Source organism: Cervus canadensis, chromosome 1, assembly GCF_019320065.1.
Source record: "Cervus canadensis isolate Bull #8, Minnesota chromosome 1, ASM1932006v1, whole genome shotgun sequence".
NCBI classification, from domain to species: domain Eukaryota; kingdom Metazoa; phylum Chordata; class Mammalia; order Artiodactyla; family Cervidae; genus Cervus; species Cervus canadensis.
The window spans coordinates 93708879-93731792 of NC_057386.1; the positions used below are offsets into that span (position 1 = coordinate 93708879).

At 35.3% G+C, this 22914-nt stretch overlaps 1 protein-coding gene across 4 annotated transcripts in view; it reads left to right on the plus strand.

The window, feature by feature from the left end:
• Positions 1-22914, plus strand: part of FSTL5 (follistatin like 5) — an 851448-nt gene that overhangs the window by 33789 nt on the left and 794745 nt on the right. For all 4 annotated transcript variants that reach the window (XM_043487302.1, XM_043487320.1, XM_043487311.1 and 1 more), the window contains exon 2: positions 21632-21773. In XM_043487302.1, the coding sequence (XP_043343237.1) occupies positions 21648-21773 (126 nt within the window). In that variant the 5' untranslated portion in view covers positions 21632-21647. The remainder of the gene's footprint in view (positions 1-21631; positions 21774-22914) is intronic.

The following is a 22914-nucleotide window of genomic DNA, read 5'->3' on the forward strand; positions in this document are numbered from 1 at the left end:
TCAACTCATAATCACTGATCATATTCAATACCTCATGTCACATCTATATTATGGAAATATTGATAAGGTGAGCTAATATTTTTCTATCACTTGCTGTTTGCATTATATTGTTTTCATTCTGTAGGCCTTGACACATCTAGGAGAGCTGTTTCTATAGTTCTCTTTTAGCTAATGCAGCTTATTTAAGTACAAAAAACTAGAAAGGAAAAAGAAACACATTCACTTGGAGCTTTTCTTATTTAACATAGCTCAGTCATTTGAAAAAGTGTGATTGTAGGATAATAAGCTCCTGTTTACATAGTCTGAGATATTTTGCTCATACCCTTTCCTAATCAGTTGCATAGAAAGTGCTTACAATGTTCAGGCTTGATTGAGCTTATTTTAAAAGGCTATAATTTTCAAACCCATGCACCTATTTATTGCACACTTGATGAGGGGTGAATTTATAGTTAAGAATGAACATTTTATACAGGTAATACTGAACTCATGGATCTTGGAATACTCCTCCTTCCTAAGAGTGGATGCATATAGACCGTGAAAACAGAAAACAAATTTAGGGTTTTTCAAAGACCAGACACAGATGATTTTTTCCTAAACTCTTTGTCAACTCTTCACGGATAGCAGAATAAAGACATTTTACAAGACCTTCAGTTTGTTGCTTAAAATGGCAGGGTAATTTCAGAAAATGAAAAATGTTCAGTACCTGTGTGGATTTTATGCCTCTAGGTTCTCTAGAATTCTACTGCTTCATGTTGGTAATCTCACTGTATTATCTTCGTAAAATATATTTATAGTGCTAGCATGTTGCCTCTTAAAGAATGGCACATTTTAAATCTTGTGATGAACAAATCTAAAAGGATTTGATGGTTTTGTTTGACTAAGCTCTTCCTCTCTTCAATTCATAGCAGATATATTTCTGAGTATTATCTGTAAGGCTATAAAATTTGGGATAATGTGCTTTATTATTTATTTAAACAATAATTGCCTAAAATATTCATCTAAAATAGATTTTTAGCTTGCATTAAATTAATATTTGAGTCATATGTAAGAGGGATTTTGTTGTTTTGATTTGTCATTTTATTTTTCCTCCACATGGGGTTGAGACATGCCTGCTGTTATGAATACTTCCATGATACAGCTCAATGCCAATTTTGAAATTTTCACAATTATACAGCATTGTGTTAACACTCTTCTCATGAGAAGAATGTAAATAATGTCTTCTTGATAGTTCCAATTATTATGTGATTTTTTATTATTATGCTTTAAGAATTTATAACATCAACTGTACTACCAATTTTTTTTTTCACATATTATTTTTGTAACGAATATCGAAACTTGCAGAGTTAATTTGGGAAAAAAAAATTAAATGAATTAAATTCCAACTGTGTTCCTGGAAGAAATTTTAAAACTTAAAATACAATACAATACAATATTCAAAGCATTCTACTTCATGTAAGATGTGGATTTTCACCAAACAAATGAATTAATTAAATATAAAAATAAAATGTCAAGCAGTGAGGTACCCAAGTTAAATTTAACCTGGAGGTAACACACTGCCACGACGTGACCAGTTTTTTGGATATCAAGTCATTTTTTGCAAGGTGAAAAAGATGCTATTTACACACTGTTACAGAAGTATGCATATTAAATAACCAAACACATCGTTATATCAGGACAAATAAAATACGAGTAATTTTTGTTATCTTACTCTAATAACTTTCTTTGACGTATTTCATAATATTAGGATAATCACATGAAGGAATTCAATTAGAATCTTCAGTAAAACTTGAAAAGAATTCTATGTATTAGGAAATTTTATGTCTAGACATATTCTTATACATGTGTCTGGAAATATTCCAGACATATTACTAGAAATAATTAGCTAAGTATCAGCAGACTGCAGCTCATTATACTGATTCTTATTCCTCATATGTGAGGGCTGACTTTGACTACATGAATTTTAAGATGCCTTTTAAGTGTAGAATTCTAATTTTTATAAAATTTTATAAAATTCATGTTTCATTCATCTTGGCATTAAGTTAAGTTTAGTATATTAATTACTTGTTCTTGTGGTTTTGGAAAATTATTACAAATAGATGAATATTTTTTAAACTGTGTAAAAATCTCCTTAGATCATCCTTTGAATTATTTCCAGGGTTATAGATCTAATAAATTAATGACTATTTACTCCACCCAAATATTTCTGTTTATGAATTGAATATTAATATGGCAGTTTTTAATTATTATTAATAAAAGACCCCATGTTCAGGTTGATATTTTGTACTTTTCTCCAGATTTTTACAGTGAAGATCCAGATATATCCTAGCAGTATATATTTTAGCATTTGTATCTACATGTGTATTTTAAAGAGCTTATAACTGAAAACAACATTATCCACTTTTATCATGAAAAAGTTAATGAAAATGCTATTAATTTATCTAAGTAAACTCAGAAAACAATTGTACACTCATTAAATGACTAGCAAATGGTATTTCCTTGAGGTCCACTATTTTTTGAATTCCTAGCAACACAAATTTGCTTATTTTTTGATCTACTCAAAAAAAAAAGCTACTATTTGGTCCATCTTTGCAAGTCTGATTGATGTGTGAGTACCCCTCTGCTGATTCATTCCCAAAAGCAAAACTTGTTTCCTTACTTATTTTTTGAGGCTATTCCTAAGCATAAAACAAGAGCAACAATAACAACAATAATAATAATAACGCTGCTGCTAAGTCGCTTCAGTCGTGTTCAACTCTGTGCGACCCCATAGACGGCAGCCCACCAGGCTCCCCCGTCTCTGGGATTCTCCAGGCAAGAACGCTGGAATGGGTTGCCATTTCCTACTCCAATGCATGAAAGTGAAAAGTGAAAGTGAAGTCGCTCAGTCCTGTCCGATTCTTCGCGACCCCATGGACTGCTGCCTACTAGACTCCTCCGTCCATGGGATTTTCCTGGCAAGAGTACCGGAGGGGGTTGCCATTGCCTTCTCCAATAAATAATAATATAAAACATAAAAGGGAAAATCAAAGAGGCATGACTTTGTAGGGAGGCAGGAAGAGTTGGTGGTAAGAGAAAAGACATACAGAGAAGCAGGTAAGGCTGCCTGGAAAATTAGTTATTTGAGGTTAATGAGATGGGGCTTCCCTGGTGGCTCAGAGGTTAAGGCGTCTGCCTGCAATGCGGGAGACCCGGATTCTATCCCGGGGTCTGGAAGATCCCTGGCGAAGGAAATGGCAACCCACTCCAGTATTCTTGCCTGGAGAATCCCATGGACGGAGGAGCCTGGTGGGCTACAGTCCACGGGGTCGCAAAGAGTCGGACACGACTGAGCGACTTCACTTTCACTAATGAGATAGAGAACTTTCCATACAAATTCATGAGAGTCACCAGAATCAAACTGAATCCAGTGACTTAAAGAGTATTGATTTGAGATGGAGACAACAGGCTGGTCATTGCTGAGACTTAAAGTATTGTGTAGAGAGTGATGATTACTTAAAAGAAAAAAATTATTGTGATCAGGTCAAGTTAACTACAAGCTTGATGAGTGAGTCTGCAATGCTTTCAGCAGAGTAACATGGCAGAAGTCCAAAACTGCCAATTTAAGACCTGGAAGGAAAGATGAAACACAGACAAACACCCACCCCAAACCCATCCTGCCTTAAGCACCCATGCACACACACAGCCACTGATATTACAAATACATAAGCAAATACATAATTGATGATGATATGTTCCAGAAGAAATTAAAGAAAAATTCTGGAAAAAATTTAAATTAATATGTTAAGGATCATCAAATCAGTAAAAGAAGGTATAATGTCCAAAAATAAGACAGTATGAAATGAAGTAGAATAAATTAAATAAAAATAATTTGATATTTTAAAAATACTAAGCAGTGAAATTTTGACAAAATACCTGTAGACATTTAAATAAAAGTTAAATGGATAAACAACAAGGTCCTATTGTACGGACAGGGAATTATATTCAATATCTTGAATATACTGAATAAATTATAATGAACAATAATATGAAAAATTATATATATATATATATATATATATATTTATGTGTGTGTCTGTGTGTGTGTGCATGTGGGTGCTTGCACTCTTTGCCAGTGTTCAACTCTTTGTGACCTCATGGGCTGCAGCCCACCAGGCTCCTCTGTCCATGGAATTTTCCAGACAAGAGTACTGGAGTGAGTCGCCATTTTCTACTCTAGGAGATCTTCCTGATCCAGGGGTCAAAACCCACATTTTTTGTATCTCCTGCATTGGCAGGCAGATTCTTTACCAGCTGCGTCACTTGGGAAGCCACGTGTGTGTGTGTGTGTGTGTGTGTGTGTGTGTAACTGAGTCACCAGAAAATAGAATAACGTATGTCAACTATACTTTGAAAAAAAAGTTCAGAGGACAGATTACACATTAGATTATAGATAAAAATAAAGAAATGATGAATTGTAAAATATTACAGAGAAAGAAAGTTCTAGAAGACAAAAGACAAATTAATAAGGAGAGTTTTAAAAACTACCAAGGAAGAACACATTGCCTACAAAGGCATGACAAATAGATTAACAGATGACTTTTCATCAAAGTAGCACATGCCATAGACATTTGAACGTGTTGTAGAGGAAACTATAATCTAGAATTAATAGCTTTTTAAAAATGTGATTTAAGAGTAAACAAAGGCAAAGACATTTTAAGACACAAAATGAGTATGATTTGCTTCTTGTTGACTCATACTGAAAAACTATAGAAAGGTTTACTTCAACATAAAAGAAAACCATTAGAAATGTATGACAAAAATTAACAAATTTTAACAAAAATTAAAGATAATTTTTTATTTTAAATATAATAGTTGTCTTTCAAAGGCAGAACAAATAGTCTCATTACTTTCATGTTAGATCTTATGTTTTCAAAAAGTTAAAAGCTCAAACTTTTTTTCTTGTTCAGAAAAAAGGATCATCTATTCAATATTTTAGACAGTAAAACACATCTTCAGTTTCTAATTGAGAAAAAAAAAGAAAATGTATGGAAAATGCATCTGTCTAACTGTATGTGTGAAAGGAAAGAAAACAATCAAAAGTAAACAATGGCCAAAGATCAACAATACACACATTGACGAAACTTATTGTAGAAGTATGTTGAAATATATCTTCAGTCTTAATAAATGGTCTTAATAAATGTAAAAAAAAAAGGTTATATTCACCTATAAAGGACAGATTTTCATGGTTTAAAATTTTCATAAGCTGCTTATATAGTAAACATCTAAATTAAATTGCATGGAAGGACTAAAAGTGAATGGAAATTACACATGAACCAAAACAAACTCCAATAAAGAAATTTATGTGCTCAGTCTAAAATAAATATGCAAAAGGAAAAGACAAAGCATCCTTACAGAATGTCAAGAATTATTATCAAGCTCTAATAATTATGATCTGTGATATCTGTCAAGGTAGAGATAAGTTAATGGAATAAAATAGAGAATTTAAAAATATAATCACAGATACAGAGAATCCCAACATTTAGCCAAGATAGAACTAGAAATCCGGTATGTACTTCCCGGGTTGACCAGTGGTTAGGACTCAGCCCTTTGGCAGTAGGGGGCTGAGGAGTTTGGTCCCAGGTCAGGCAGCTAAGATCCTGCATGTCACATGGTGCAACCCAAAGGAAAAAAAAAAAAGAAAATAAAATCCAATACATTTTCTTAAAAACTGTAGTTAAATAAAATAAAAATGGACTAAAAATAAAATGCAAGTAAAATATAATAAAATCTTTTAAGCATTCTATAGCCTAAATTAAGAACAGATCAAATAAAAATTAACATAAAAAACTAAAATGAAAATATTTTTTGTGAAGGGGAGGTGTTCTTTAAAACCTTACAGCTTTATCACAAACTATTAAACAATTCAGTGAATCAAATAAAAATTATATGCATTATAATTTAAAAAGTGAAAATAGAATGTAATTAAACATGTATTTTCAAAAAAGAAGTTCAGAAGCCAAATTTGAGGGCAGACTGGGTCCCCTGTGTTAGCAAACTTGCATGCTTTATAGGCAACTCTATGGGGTCGCACAGAGTCGGACACGACAGAAGCGACTTGGCAGCAGCAGCAGCTGCCTTCTAAAGGCTTCTCTGGTGGCCCAGCAACAAATAATCCGTCTGCAATGCAGGAAATGCAAGACATGAGTTCAATCCTTGGGTCAGGAATATTCCTCGGAGAAGGAAATGGCAACCCACTCCAGTATTCTTCCCAGGAAAATCCCATGGACAGAGGAGCTGGTGGGCTATAGCCCACAAGATCACAGAGTCGGACACAACTAAGCATGCACACACCACCCTCTAAGGTTGGCCTCAACTAATTTTGTGTTGGCTGTGCTGCGCTTAGTCGCTCAGTCCTGTCCGACTCTTTGAGATCCCATCCATGAACTGTAGCCCGCCAGGCTCTTCTGTCCATGGGAATTCTCCAGGCAAGAATACTGGAGTGGGTTGCCATGCCCTCCTCCAGGGGATCTTCCCCAACCCAGGGATCTAACCCAGGTCTCCCACATTGCAGGCAGATTCTTAACCCTCTGACACCAGGGGCCTGAGAGTACTGGAGTGGGTAGCCTATCCCTTCTCCAGGGGATCTTCCCCACCCTGGAATCAAACGGGAGTCTCCTGCATTGCAGGCAGATTCTTTACCAGCTAAGCTACCAGGGAAACCCAATTTGGTGTTTACTGTAGGACAGTCAGTGGGTTGAGTTGAACTTGTAGCTTGCTTTTTCGAGAAAAGAAATGAAATAAAAGAAGCATTCAAGTGAGCATGAGGGAAGTTTGGATAGATATTCCAGCTTTCACTCTGTATTTTCTTGGCTCTCTGAGTGTTCAAGGATCCATTTTGCAGTAGATTCCCTTACTTAAAAACTTGAGAGGCCTTTCTGTCAGCAGCCAGCTGCAAGGAATCATTATGGTCATTTCTGGTTCTAATTCCAGGAGAATAGAGGAAGGGAGATACATTTTACTAGATCTTGAGTCCAACCAGTTTTGTTGCAAGTTTTATATGCGTTAGTCAGAGAAGAAGAGAAATTGGAGAAATGAAATCCCTTGAAAAAAAAAGAGAGAAAGATTGGTTGTCAGGGTAACTGCAGATTTTGCAGAATTACAAGGGTCCTGAAGCAGGCCATCTGTGGGTTGGATGATGCTACTAAATTTTTGTTAGCTGACTTCAGACTAAGGCAGTGTCTTGATGGAGTTGCAAGTTAGCTCCAATTCCATGTAGTTCAATTTCATATATATAGTATTTGTTTCTCAATCTAATTAGAATGACTCATTCCCAAAGACCACAGATGTGAGAGTCTCAGAAAACTTACCAGTACCTGTGTCTTGCCTTTATTTTCCTCTATGAACGAGCATTTGCTTTTCGATTGTATATGCTAGTAAATCACTGTGAATATGTTGACTGGACTCACATATCTGTTCTACTGAAATTAGCATATTTTGTGTTGATCACTATCAAAAATGCAAAAGCATATAGTGTACTTGTGCCTGGACTAAATATCCAAAGAGTACTTTTTATTTTTAAATTATAACTGACTTTCTTTTTCATCATTTTCCAGTTTTCTTTCTTTCCTACTCTGATAAAATGTGTTTTTAAAAAATTCAAACCACTTGAAGACATAGAGAACAGACTTGTGGTTGCCAAGGGGCAGGGGTTATTGGAAGGATGGACTGGAACTTTGAGATTAGCAGTTGCAAACTATCACATATAGGATGAATAAGTAGCAAGATCCTACTGCATAGCATAGGGGATCATTGTCAGTGTTCTGTGATAAACCATAATGAAAGTAATATTAAAAATTAATGCATGCAGATGTAAAACATCCAAGCTTTTATCGATAGTTTATTTTTGAATTTTGAAAAATACTGATATAAAATAAAATGCAAGCTCTCTTGTGTAACTTGCTGAAAACCAGCTTACCAGCATGACTTTTTTTGCTGCAATTTTGCTAATAACTTTTGTTTTGATAACTGGTTACCATTGTCCACATAACTAGCTACTACAGTTCCTGTTAACTCCTGTAAGGAGTTTCTTGGAAAGTTTCCACTCCCCGTGTCTACTTTGATTCAGATCACTAGGACTGTGCTCATCCTCAACTGACTAAACTGAAGTTGGTCTGTATGCCAGGTTTACTCTGTTTTTCATATCTCCCGTGAAAACACAGATGTTTTGACTTGAGTAATTGTGAAAAGCCTCCCGCTGGATCTAGAAGTAATTCAAGTCTTTCCTTTTGGGGAGGCATGAGGTCATCCTGGTAAATGTCTCCCAGTGACTTTTACTACTGACTCTGGGCTCCATCCTTGGACTCTCCCCACAGTTTTCTGCATATGAACTAGAACACCTCTGAGATTCAGCTGACCTGAATGAATGAGTTTTCCCCATAGTATTTCAGCTTTAAATACAGAGGAAATTAAGTTGTTCCCTATGCAGCACTTCATTGCTAACCTGTGACAGCTTTTTTTTTCCCCTTATACACTAAATATAGTCCCAGATTTAAAGAATATAGGCTTCTAGAAAGTTTGGTATGAAATAGTTTGAATTTAAAATGTCTGACATTGACAAAATTGCAATGATTTTTTTTTTAATAGCAAATAAAATCTGTAACATAGTACCTTTGGGATTTTAGGCACAGTCAATCCTAAGAGCTGTATTCTTCCTTAATTTACATTTTAAGTGCTCATCAAAGTAGAAGGCAATGAATTCAGAAGACAGAGCTTATAATGATGTTCTCTTCTCTTGAACCAGGACATATTTTCAAGGTCATATAATATATTATTATTTTAAAAACTTAAAAACATTTTTACATATTATATTAGTCAAACTTATTTCAGCTGATATACAAATAAAGAGAATAGGTCTTTCACACCAAACATATATGCAATTGCTAATCTTTAGGTAATATTTTGCAAAGTTCAAGGTTTTATCCATTGTATTTAGGAGGAAAAAAGAGAAAAACCAAGATCATTGTGTTTGATTTGTTTTAATTTGCTTGCTCCCATCCAATTGGTACTTAGTTTGGAAAGAATGAAAGTATATTTTTTGATAACTTTCAGTGTATATGTCTATGACATATAGATGCTGTTCCTTAATATTCTAAATATATTATTTAAAATAATGGACAGGTTCACATTGCTATACTTAAAATAGATAATCAACATGGACTTATTGTATAGCACAATCTGCTAAATGTGTGGCAATCTGAATGGGAGGGGAGCAGGAGGATGGATACATGTGTATGTATGACTGAATTCCTTTGCTCTCCACTTGAAATTATCACAGCATTTGTAATCAGCCATACTCCAATATAAAATAAAAAGTCAAAGGAAAAATGAACTTTATTATTCTGATTATTTTTTTCATTTTGGAACTTCACATAAAGCTGGCCTATCAGCTTTAAGAGATCAGGTGAATGAAGAAAAAGAGATAGGGAAAGAGACTACAAAATCAAGGTTAGAAAGGTGAAATGAAATCATGTCAATATTGTGTGATGAAAGTGGAAGGGTCAATAAAGAGCTCACTTCTGGAGGCAGTTTCAGTGGACTAGTGGGGAAACACCTTTGGCTGAGAACTGTAAAGAAGTGTTAAGAAAATAGTTTATAAACACAGCCGAAAGTAGAGTCCAGCTCTTTTGACTTTTCAGTTCAGTTCAGTTGCTCAGTCATGTCTGACTCTTTGCAACCTCATGTACTACAGCACACCAGGCTTCCCTGCCCATCACCAGCTCCTGGAGCCTACCCAAACTCATGTCCATTGGGTCGGTGATGCCATCCAACCATCTCATCCTCTGTCATCCCCTTCTCCTCCCACCTTCAATCTTTCCCAGCATGGGGATCTTTTCCAATAAGTCAGTTCTTCAAATCAGCTGCCAAAGTACTGGAGTTTCAGCTTCAGCATCAGTCCTTCCAGTGAATACTCAGGACTGATCTCCTTTAGGATGGACTGATTGGATCTCTTTGCAGTCCAAGGGACCCTCAAGAGTTTTCTCCAACACCACAGTTCAAAAGCATCAATTCTTCGGTGCTCAACTTTTTGACTTTTAGCCTCCTGTTATTTCCACTACATAGCATGCTACTGCTCGGCATTGAAGGGACATTTATAAGGTTTGTAGAAATAAATATCCTCAGTTTATTACCCACGAGAAGAAAAAAATGCCTGTTTGATGTCAGACTTCTGGGAAAATACTAAATCTTAGAAATTTAGCATGTGTAATAAACTGTATACAAAATAGAGATATTTTGTATGCAGTTAATTTTTTGCATACATAAATATCATTTGCAATGATATTGCATTGGCTTCTTATTTTGAACTAGTCATACCAAAGGCAGATGAGATAGAGTAGAGAAAAGCTAAGAGCAACAGATGAGTTGAGTCATATTGCCTTGGCTGTATTAGGACAGGACTGTGACCCGTCATATTTTTCCACTTAATGGACCATAGCTCTCAGCAAGTTGAACTGATGGTCTATGATATGCACATACTAACATATATAATTCAGGATATTATGAGCATCGTGAAGAATAATCTGACACCACATGATTTAATAACTGAACAAAAGAAGCGAATAAAGATTTTTTTAAAGTATTGTCTACTGAGGTCATTATAAGAATAGACATAGTGAATGAATTTAGCTTCAGGCTACATGTGATACACCTTTTGACTATTGAATCATTAATGTATTATAAAGTCCGAAGACTTTTTTTGGGAGATTGAAAATGTGTCACTGAAGGTTGTATTGTTTATTTCAGCCTAAATTTGAGGCGCTGGTGCAGACAATTGAAAGTCCAGCCTATTGTAAGGTTGTACAATTTGAAACATTTCCTGGGTTAAGTCAGCTAGACTCAAAGTTCATTCTTTAAAAATATATGTGTCCTGTATTATACATACCATCTATGTATAATGTAAACATCTACATGGTTATATAACTATATATATGTGTTATATATATTTATAGTTTATACACACATATGCACATATATATGTGTGTGTGTGTGTGTGTATGCATGTGTGCTAAATCACTTGTGTCCGACTCTGTGAAACCCCATGGACTGCAGCGCACTAGGCTCCTCTGTCCATGGGATTCTCCAGGCAAGAATACTGGAGTGGGTTGCTGTGCCCTCCTTCAGGGGATCTCCAGGGGATCTTCCCGACCTGGGGATCGAACCTGTGTCTCTTAAATCTAACCTGCATTGGCAGGCAGGTTCTTTACTATTAGCGACACCTGGGAAGCCTATATCTGAGGCCACCTGGTGACCTAGGCAATGTATGATGCCTACTTTAGTTGGCATGTTAGCTGCTTTTAAAAGTTGGAGTATAAGCAGGACGTTAGTCATGGGATAGCCTTTAGTAGATAGGAGCCCTCATTCCTTCCAAATGGCAGCATGTGAATGTATGATGTGGAATGCATATTTAGAGTCAGTGTATATATTTGCTCTCTTGTTAGCTGCGAGGGTAAGGGCTCTAGTTAGTGCAATAAATTCTGCTTTTTAGGAATAAGTTCCTGATTAGCAAATATATATATATATATATAACATATATATATATATATATATATAAATCTGCTGTGTAATTTCAGTTTCTATGAGGACAATTGTAAACATATCTCTATATATTTTAACTGTAACTGCATATAACCATCTTCCCAATGAAGATCATTGTATAGAACAAATGTACAACCAAAAAGTTTTCCTAAAATTCTGCTTAAGCAACTGGATTCTGTAGAGATGGCGACTCATGTCTTGTAAGTTGACTTTTAGAAGGTCTAGCCAATAGCAAATACCAGAATGCTGGGGCTCACAGAAATGCAATTTCTAAACAAATTCTCATTTGTGTCCTTCCTTCCATAATGAATGGATTCTAATCAGGTGTGTTGTAGTATAAAAAAACATACCTGTGTACTTGGAATCAGCTGTATTCCAAGTCCACTTCTTTCCTCATAGGCAAACCTTATTCTCACTGGGTCTCTGTTCCTCACAAATAAAAAGTTTACACTAGGTTTCTAATAAGTTTTTCATTTTTGTTATCTGTAATATGTTGTACTTGAATATTTTGTTTAAAACATTGTTTAATGCACTAGGATAGTTAATATAGCTGCAGTATAAATAACTGTGTAAAGCAAAGATGGTTTTGAAAAACAATATTTATGACCTAGCGTGCTTTTCATAATGTGGGACTTTCATTTCCTTGAAGATGAGTAATAGACAGTTTTTAATTCAATGGAATTTAGTGTGAATACTTTCTCCTAGTGCAAGCTTAAATTATTATACATTTTACACTGCGGTTTTAAAATGGCAAAGAATATATTTTATCTATATTTAGCTTCTTTTGGCTGCAAACTACAAAAACTTTTGAAAGGTATAATTGATTAGAATCTGGACATTTTTCTTCATCTGAATTAATGACTCAGATGTCATTACAATACAAATTCTACCTTCTTTGAAAGAGTGAAATTAATGATCATAATTCTCATTATTTAACATGTAATTATATTCTTATCCCAGATGTTTAGAAAAATGTATTGCACTTGTTAGAATCTTTCAGCATAAAGCATTGAATTTAAAATTTTTAGACACTTTCACAATATGATTAAGGATTAAGAATACAGAAAGTTCCATGTTTGCTAGTATTTCCATATAAATTTGAATTACACTTACCCATGTAGTCTGGACACATAAGTCACATATTTACTACTTTCAAATTGTAGCTGCATTTGCTTAAGTCTTCATTTACATTGATCCAAAGCAAATGGAAGTGGAAGATCTCTCTTAACATGACCTCTCTCCACAATTATTCATATGCAGTATGAATAGTCATTTTTTTCCCTCTATGGTTACTTCTTGTAGATGTTATCTTGTTATATCTGCAATATTATGTCTGTCTTTGTTTTAACTGGAATTCAGTTGCATTACAATGTTGTGCTATTTTCTGTTGCACAGCAAAATGAACCAGCCACATGTGTGTATATACCCCCCCTTTGTCATCACAGAGCTCTGAGTAGAGTTCCTTGTAATCTGCAGTAGGTTCTCATTGGTTATCTGTTTTATACATGGTGGCGTGTATATGTCAGTCCTAATCTCTCAATTCACCCCACTCCCTTCCCCCTTGGTATCCATAATTTTGCTCTCTACCTCTGTGTATCTATTTCATCTCTGCAATTAGGTTCACCTATACCATTTTTCTAGATTCCACATATATGCATTAATGATTTATATAGTAGAACTGATGGTCAAATTTGATGAGTCATTCTTAAACACTAACTTGAGAAATTTCTTTCTATTTATATATTCATTCAATATAAGCAATGATAACTATCAGAATATATTTTTGGATAGTTGTAAATACATAATAGGTACCATCCCAATGTGTCTAGCTGGATATACATAATCTGATTTTCCTTTGCTGCTCTCCTCTGTGTTTATTTAATTCTTAGCTATTTTCTAGTTGGTTTTGCTTGTGTTCAAATGATGCTTATTAGAATGAGTTAGAACATTGTACATCAATTGGGATCATTGTTCTGATAGAAGAATTCATGGATGGGTGGGGAGAGTCCAATGTCCATATAAAAATGAATTCTTTGGATAACATTTCCTCCTAAGAGAAATATCAAATTGAAACTCAACCTCAGAATTCATAGTTGTGGGTATCATGGTAAAGAGGATCAAGAAATGAAAACAGTTGCTGCAACAGACAAGCCTGAGAGATGTATATATGAGGTGTAAGAGAATCTGGTTGGTGTTTCCAATTCCGATTGAGCCATAAAATGAAAAGATTGTTATTGAGAAGTGAGGCTTTTTCAGAGGAACTTCCCATTGAAAGCTAAATTCAAAGGTTTTAATAAAGGGGAAATAGAAATGTTTTTTTATGCTAAATGCAACTCAATCTAGATTTCATAATTTATTTTAGTAACTAGTGTTGACCACATGAAGAATATTAAGACTCATTTATGTATATCCACTATTTCAAATTAATTGTTAGTAGACATTTAAATAATTTGTTGAGTTTGTGATGTATGCCATGTACTGCTCTGATTCACGTAAATGATTATTGAAACCCTGTACTTATGTAGCTGACAATCTGGTTGTATACAGAGAACACACAAGCAAACCAGTGAAACTACAGGCTGTCAGATAATAAGGGCTGTGAGTTCTAGTCATTCCATTCCAGTGGAAATTGCTATCTATCATTTTTCTAAAATTGCCATTTCACTCTTTTCAATTTTTCCACCTCATCATAGCATTTAACCCTCTATTTCAACTAAATCTGCCTGAAGACTTAGTCTTTGATTTTTTGTCCTCTCTAATCTCATCTCATCTCATACCTAAGGCAGAAGACACACAAATGTTCACAATCCCAAACAGGTATCTCTAGCCTCTACCTCTTTGCTGAGTTCCAGATTTAATATCCAAATATCTATTTAATATCTCTAATAAGACTGCAAAAGGCACCTCAAGAAAATAAATCATATTTTTTCCCTCTCAAACCTATTCTTCCCTGTATCCTCTCCTGATTAATAAATCAAGTCAGTAGGAATAGTTTGGTACAGGTGCTAGATTTTATATGCTCATAAATTTCTCCTTACATATGGAGTACAAGTTAGACAACTGGCTTTGCTCAGGTTTTCCGGGACTACAAGGTAGTCTAGAAGCTGTCTTCTCCATCTCACTGAATTATAAAATGTCAAAATGCACAGACACTTGTGTCCAGGTAGTGTTCACCTCCCCGACACTGAATAAAGACAGGTCTGGGGAAGTTAAGAAACATGTTAAATTGTGACACAATCAGTTCAATCTACTTCCTTCTATATCTGTACAAGGATGTTTATTGTTGTTGTACAGTCACTCAGTTGTGTCCAACCCTTTGTGACCCCAATGACTGCAGCACACCAGGCTTCCCCATCCTTCACTATCACCCATAGTTTGCTCAAACGCGTGTCCGTTGTCAGTGATGCCTTCCAACCATCTCATCCTCTGTCGTCCCCTTCTTCTCCTGCCTTTAATCTTTCCCAACATCAGGGTCTTTTCCAATAAGTCAGTTCTTCAAATCAGGTGGCCAAAGTATTGAAGTTTCAGCTTCATCAACAGTCCTTCCAATGAGTATCAGGACTGATTTCCTTTAGGATGGACTGATTGGATCTCCTTGCAGTCCAAGGGGCTCTCAGGAGTCTTCTCCAACTCCACAGTTCAAAAGCATCAGTTTTTAAGTGCTCGGCTTTCTCTATAGTCCTACTCTCATATCCATACTGGAAAAACCATAGCTTTGGCTAGATGGACTTTTGTTGGCAAAATGATGTCTCTGGTTTTTAATATGCTGTCTAGGTTGGTCATAGCTTTTCTTCCAGTGAGCAAGCGTCTTTTAATTTCTTTGCTTCAGTTACCACCTGCAATGATTTTGGAGCCCCCCCCAAATAAAGTTTCTCACTGTTTTCATAATTTCCCCATCTATATGCCATGAAGTGATAGAACCGATGCCATGATCGTAGTTTTCTGAATGTTGAGTTTTAAGCCATATTTTCCCCTCTTCTCTTTCACTTTCATCAAGAGGCTCTTTAGTTCTTCTTCACTTTCTGCCGTAAGGGTGGTGTTATCTGCATATCTGAGGTTATTGATATTTCTCCCAGCAATCTTGATTCAAATGGATGTCAGCAATTTTATCTCAGACTCTTCTGCATTTTGTAAATCCAACTTGTAATTCCAGAGCTGAGGGAAACAGAGACTCTTGGAAGGCACAAACAAAATCTTGCACACACTGGGATCCAGGGAAAGGGAGCAGTGAGCCCATAAGAGACTGAGCCAAACTTACCTCTGAGTGCTTGAAGATCTCTTGTGGAAAGGTGGGTCAACAGTGACATGCTACAGGGGCAGGAGCACTGATAGCAGCAGTCTGGGGAGGTGCATGTTGGCATATGTCTTTTTGTAGTTCACCTTTAGCCCTACCATAGAACCTGTAGACTCCAGAACTGGGCTGTCTCAGGCCAAAAAACTAAAAGGGAGGGAGCATAACCCTACCCATTAACATAAATGGTGGATTAAGTATTTGCTGAACATGTCCCTGTGCACCAGAGAAAAACCATTTTCCCTATTGTCAGTCCCTTCCATCAAAAAGCTTGTGTAAGCCTCTTATTTTCATCCATCAGAAGGCAGACAGAAGAAACAAGAATTATAGTCCCACAGCCTCCAGAATGAAAACTACAGTCACAGAAAGCTAACCAAAATGATCACATGGATCACAGCCTTGTGTAACTCAGTGATGTTATGAGCCATGCGATGTAGGGCCAGCCAAGAAAGACAGGTCATACTGAAGAGTTCTGACAACAAAATGTGGTTCACTTGAGAAGGGAATGGCAAACCACTTCAGTATTCTTGCCTTGAGAACCCCATGATATGATCTTCCAGGGTCATATCTTATGTAAAGGCAAAAAGATATGATCCTGGAAGATTACCCTCCCTGCCCACCCCAGGTGGGTACATGTCCAATATGATACTGGGGAAGAGCAGAAAAATACCTCCAGAAAGAATGAAGAGGCTGGACCAAAGCATAAATAATGCTCAGTTGTGGATGTGACTGGTGGTGAAAGTAAAGTCCGATGCTGTAAATAACAAGGATGATCGCCTTTCTTAAATCAATAACCACAGTAAAAAGTCATGTAAGGCATACACTTAAAGATTGCAGCAGAGAGCAGTCAAATTTATGTGTGACTGGCAGGGATGTTTTCATAAAGAAGGTGACTGGAGCTATCTCTTGAAAAACCTATTGTAGCTTTCTAAGATGGAATGAGATGCGGTGAGGGTATTCCAGGTAAAACTCAGGATACTTGACTGCTCTAAAACATTTGCTAATCATGGGGATTTGCTTCACCCTGACATTCTTTTCATTCATAGGCATGCTAGCAAAGTTGTCTTCTCTATCTCAAATGCTGCATTTTGTTCCTAAGGCAATACTTTATCACTTTTATCTTCCAAATGATTAGACATTAGATTATAATGTGTAAACAAATCAGAATCCCTCAGTTTAAATCTACTGAATAATGTAAATCCTATTCTTTAAATCCTACTGCCATAACCAGCATGGCCTGTTTTGCCATGTGGTGGGGGAAAAAATAGAAGTTTTATTCGAAGAAAAATATTATTTGTTGAAGAAGAGAAAGAAACCTCTGTCCATCCCCCTTGTCTTTTTCAAGTACAACTTTGTTAGCTATGGTATTATGCAGATAGCTTTTTGGTACACATGCATTTTCTCTAACTTAATAGTGAGAATGTTTCTGATACTTCCATATCAATGTTGAGGTTACAAGGAAAAGTCATAAGATCATTATCACACCATCTGCTCCAGCTGGTTTGTTTTCAACACATGCTTTTCAGTGCTCTTACTGAGCTGTCAACAAACTGCCAATTAATTATGAAAACCTAACAGATTGTCAGAGGTTAGGATACTGAGAAAGTGAGATCATGAGTCAGTATATCATGGGATCAATTATTCCTGATTTACGATTTCAAGAACACCTTCTGTAGACAAGTGAACTTTTGAAAATATAATAATGACATCTTTGGATCCTGTAGGCGAAGAGAGGTAAGAAGCTGATAATTATTTTCTGAGCATCCAATGAGAAGAGCCATCTTTATGTTTAGGTTGCCATTTGATAACTATACAATTGAATTCAGGTATTTTTTTTTTAGTGATATTTCAATGGAGGAGAATATCATGTGGTGTCATTCACAGAAGATATGCCCAGAAACTAGTTTTTGTCCTTTGTTTAACATTTAGCTGCTGAGCTCAAATACCTATCTGGAATAGAAATCAGTTATTCCCCCAAAAAGTTATCTGAATTTTAATACCAGTTCTGTTTTACTCTATCTGTGCATGAGTGCTCAGTTGCTCAGTCATGTCTGACTCTTTGCAACCCCATGGCAAGAATACTGGAGTGGGTTGCCATTTCATCCTCCAGGGGACCTTCCTGATCCAGGGATCGAACCCACATCTCCTGTATCTCCTGCATTGGCAGGAGGATTCTTTACCACTGAGCCACCTGGGAAACCTATTCTATCTGTAATACCAAGTAAATCACTGCAGTTGTATGATAGCTTTTGCTGAAATAAAGCATTTTTATTTTTGTATAACATTATTTTTAAGAAATTTTAGACTTGAAAATCATAAGACTTGCAATGGAAAAAGTAATCATGGTTAAGGGTATCAAGGAAGTATTTAAATAGTATAAATAGGTTGCATGTACTATACTGAAGATTTACATGCTGACATTTTTCTCAAGTTTTAGTGAAATTTCTTAAAGTAGATATTTCTATCCTGTTGCCTGTTGGCTGAAAATATGCTTAGCAGATTGTTGATCTAATTATCAATGTGTATAAGCTTACTCACCCAAGATTGATGAGATATTTATTCACCCATTAAAATTAATTAATTGTTCATTGGTTATTTTAGAGTAGATGAACTATTTTCTGTGTGTGTGTGTGTGCACAAAAAGTAGAGAAAGAGAGGAAGGTTCGGGTTAGGAGGAAAAGGGCAGAGAATGACAAACCCTTACGTGAGCACTTTTAGGAAATGTATGACCTCACCTTCACACAGCATCTACTGGTATAGGATTGTTGCCCCTTTCCTCCCTCTCCTGGTTCACAACAGAAATAACATAGTATTCAGAGCTCAGGAAAAATACTCCTTCACCCTTTTCCCAAACTGTTTGCTTTATTCTCAATCTCTGTCTTGAATTTAAAATATTCTGTCCTGTTGTCTTATAAACAAATATTTACCTCTGGGAGAAGGATTAGACTATACATCAAAATGACAGCAAAATGATGGATTGCAAATGAAAATATTTAGTTCCCCAGGTTAGCTTTCAGATGTTTCCTAGATGTAGTGGAAATAGGAATTGCATTCAGAATTGTCAGAATGCTGGAAAACATGCTCTTTCTTGTTTCCCTCACATGCAAGATGACGTTCATTTATGCATTCATTCATTGCATGTCCAGCTGGTAACAGACAACTTGGAAGGCCCAGACAATGTAATGCTGGAGAAAAAGCAAAACAACAAATTCCAGCAGTCATGATGTTTAAAGGAGACAGATACATATTCTAGTGAGGAAGACCAACGTTTTGAAGTAATCAAATTAATTATGTATAATTACAAAGAGAAGCTCTGAAACAAAGAAAAACTGATCTATGAACAGAGTAAACGAGAAATGTAACTCAGTTTTGGCATTGTGGAGAAAGATTCCAAGGGATATTTTTGACATGAGATGATCTTTGGGTGATAAATGAGAAAAATGCATTTCATTTGGAGGAAATAGTGTACAAAATCCTTATAGTAGGAATGTTCAAAATTCGAACAACTGCACAAAATTAGTCTGGCTGGGGGACAATTATTTAGAGAAGAGAAAGACACGCAGAGCCAAGATGCTGTGGAAACTTGTAAGAACCAGTGATTTACTTTTAATCTCAAGAATAAATGAATAGTGTATATCTGAAAGTTACTAGCAAATGCACCAACACCATGATGTTTGGATTGACCATGATTGTTCAGCTTGTTGTGTGGAGAAGAGATTGAAAGTGCATTAGTGTGAAAGGTAAGGAAGGACAGGGTTGGGGCATTTGAAGGGAAAAGTGGTTGTGTCAGGGTTGTTACAATAGATTTGAAAAGAAACTGATGTTTGAGAGGTATACATGAAGCTAATGGAACTTAAGGATGAGTTTAATATGAAGAATAAGGGAGACAAAGATATCAAAAATGTCTCTTTTGTTTTTGACTTGAGTAAAAGGATGAATGAAAAAGTCTCTAAAAGCATGACTTTATGTTAGCATATGTATACAATGAGAAGTTATTTTTGAAACATGTAAGCAGAAGCTGTGAAGGAGGTTAATCATAAAAACCTGAAGACTGAATGAGAAGCATTGCATATTAATACAACCATAGACTATTTGAATGTTTGGCTGAGTGAATGGGGTAGGATACATGGCTAATGGGATTAAATAATGTTTAATGGCAAGATAAAGGTGTAAGATGAACTTGTAAAAGGACTGAGAAGGTGTTTTTACAAATTCTACAGAAATAGAAGAGACGGATATTGTAGACATCAAGGTGACCATTTCTTGCAAAAAAAGAGAAAGAAATGGTATGTTGATAGAGTGATGAAAACAGAATCATGATTGGTCAGAAAATGGATAGATTGAGATACATAGTTCTTTCTAAAAATTCAGAGAGTAGAGGAGAGAAATTACCTTAAAAATTCGTGATTTGAGCACATTGAAAGATGGAAGAAAATCATTGAGAGACAGAGTTTGAATACACTTAATAACAGAATTAATAAATTGACTAAGTTTCTCAAGAACTCAGATGGTCAGATTGGATTAGACAGGAGGAGAAAAAGCTCCTCAAATTGAGTTGGGAGTGTAGCTCAGTCGGTAAAGAATCTGCCTGCAATGCAGGAGACCCAGGTTCAATTCCTGGGCCGGGAAGATCCCCTGGAGAAGGAAATGGCAACCCATTCCAGTATTCTTGACTGGAGAATCCCATGGACAGAGGAAACTGGCGGGCTACAGTCCATGCGGTCGCAAAGAGTCAGACACGACTGAGCAACTTCACTTCACTACGGTCACAATACGGACTAAGAAGCGTTCTCAAAGTGGTAAAGAGGAATATAGTGGAGTTCAACATGTAGATTTGTTTGTTTGGAAGAGGTTTTAGGGAATTTATATGGTATTAGATTCATGCATTTTTACAATTTCTCTGGTATATTCAAAAACGCAGTTGTGGAAAGAATCATATGACTTTTAGTTTAAAGCACTTAAAAAAAGCAGCTTTTAAAAAAAGGAAATGTCCTTTTGGGTGCTACTGAAAAAATATACTCATAAGTCAGTATAACCCAATGGCATAATTTCTGTAGTAACCTCAGTTTATTAAGAATTTATCATAGTACAGGGATCCTCAATCCTTAGGCCTTAGACTGGCACCAGTGCACAGCTTCTTAGGAACTGGGCCACAAATCAGGAGGTAAGCAGTTGGTGAGCAAGCAAAGCTTCATCTGCTGCTCCCCATTGCTCCCCATTGCTTGCATTATTGCCTGAACCACCCCGCTGCACCCTCATGGAAATTCTATTCCAGGAAACCGGTCCCTGGTGCCAAAAAGGTTGGGAATTGCTGCCATAGAAGACTATCTCATCAACATTTTACTGATATTTACCAGTAAATTATAATAGTTATAGTTTTATTAAGCATTTTTCATCAGATATACTCAAAGAGGACTTTGAGATTTATACATGTGTCCTGTATGGATAATTAGAAAATTAATCATGGTTTAATGTTTTCTCTCTTTTGAAAAAAATTTCTTTCATCTTGTGTTTATTTTACCTCAATATTTTTATTGGCCCCTATTCAATGTTACATAAAGCTGTATGTGTGAAAAAAAAATAGTATTTCTTATATCAAGAAGATTATAATCTTTATTTGAAGATGCTTACCTATTATGGATTCAGTTGGCAACTGCTGCTGAGTTTTGATTAATTCTATGGAGAATTCTATTTGTTACTGAATATTTTGTATATATTTCTTCAATTTGGAATGTGTTTTCTGATTATTTGCAATGTTAATTTTCACAGGTGAAAAGCAATAAGGATGTTTAAGTGCTGGTCAGCTGTTTTGATTATTGGATTCATTTTTCTGGAGTCTGAAGGAAGGCCAACCAAAGAAGCAGGATATGGCCTTAAATCCTACCAACCTCTAATAAGATTGCGACACAAGGTACCTTACCATTCTGGGCTTGCTCATAATGAACTAAACTGCTGGTTCTCTGGTTTACTATTCACTTAGGAGAACTTATTGCAGAATATACTTGAAGAGTATAATTTATATTTATTTTAAAAAGCCTTTAGAAACAATTTGGGGGATTACTTTTGACAAAGTATATAGATGGACTATTTAAAAAAACGTCATTAAAATTTCACATGAGGAAACAGGATAGGACTTATAAAAGTATGTCAAGACCTAATCACCCAGATAACTTCTATTATTTCCATATTAATTTTAAGTTTATAACTTCAAACTAAACCAAAAGTGTTATATTCTTGAATTTGCCGTTAAGATAAACAAAAAAGGATGCCTATACCATCTAGGGATATATAGTTTGGCAAAGTTTTTGTTCTTTTAAAAATCATTAGACATTTTAATTTCACAAAAATCATAATAATTTCAGGTTGTCTAATAGGAAATCATTTATTGATGTTAAATATTTTCAAGAATTAAATAAATTGACATTAGGATTTTATAAATTCCATAGATTATATACTTAGAATAAATTAAGCTAGTGCTTTTAGTAACACATCATGATACTGAAAGTAAAATACTTAAACAATATTTTATTCAATCAAATAAAAGTTTATAATACATTTTTGTTTTCCTAGAGAGTGGAAAAAAGACAAAAATGCTGAATTTGAAAAGAACATATACATTTTAAGATTTCTTATGCTATTTGTCTTTAAAAATCACTTGAAATAAACAAACATAACTATATTGATTTTCTCCTTTACAGTCACTATAATGTGATAGTAGCATTTATACTGCATATATTTTTGCTGAAATTCTTTTATAATAGTATAGTATTTTGACAAAATCGCTAACTTTTTCTGGGATTTTTATGTGCCAGACATTAAGCTAAGCTGTTAAATTTACTGTTTTATTTAATCTTCAAACCAAACTTATGAAAGTGTATCTATTTTCATCCTATAGATGATAAATAACAAAATTCTTAGAATGTTAAGGAATTTTTTGAACACATACATTTATTAAATATTTCAATAAGCTAAGGTATAGCATGCAGAATAGATATGATAGGTATAAAAGAGAAAATAAGTACAATGTAAACTATACTTCAAAGTAAAAAATT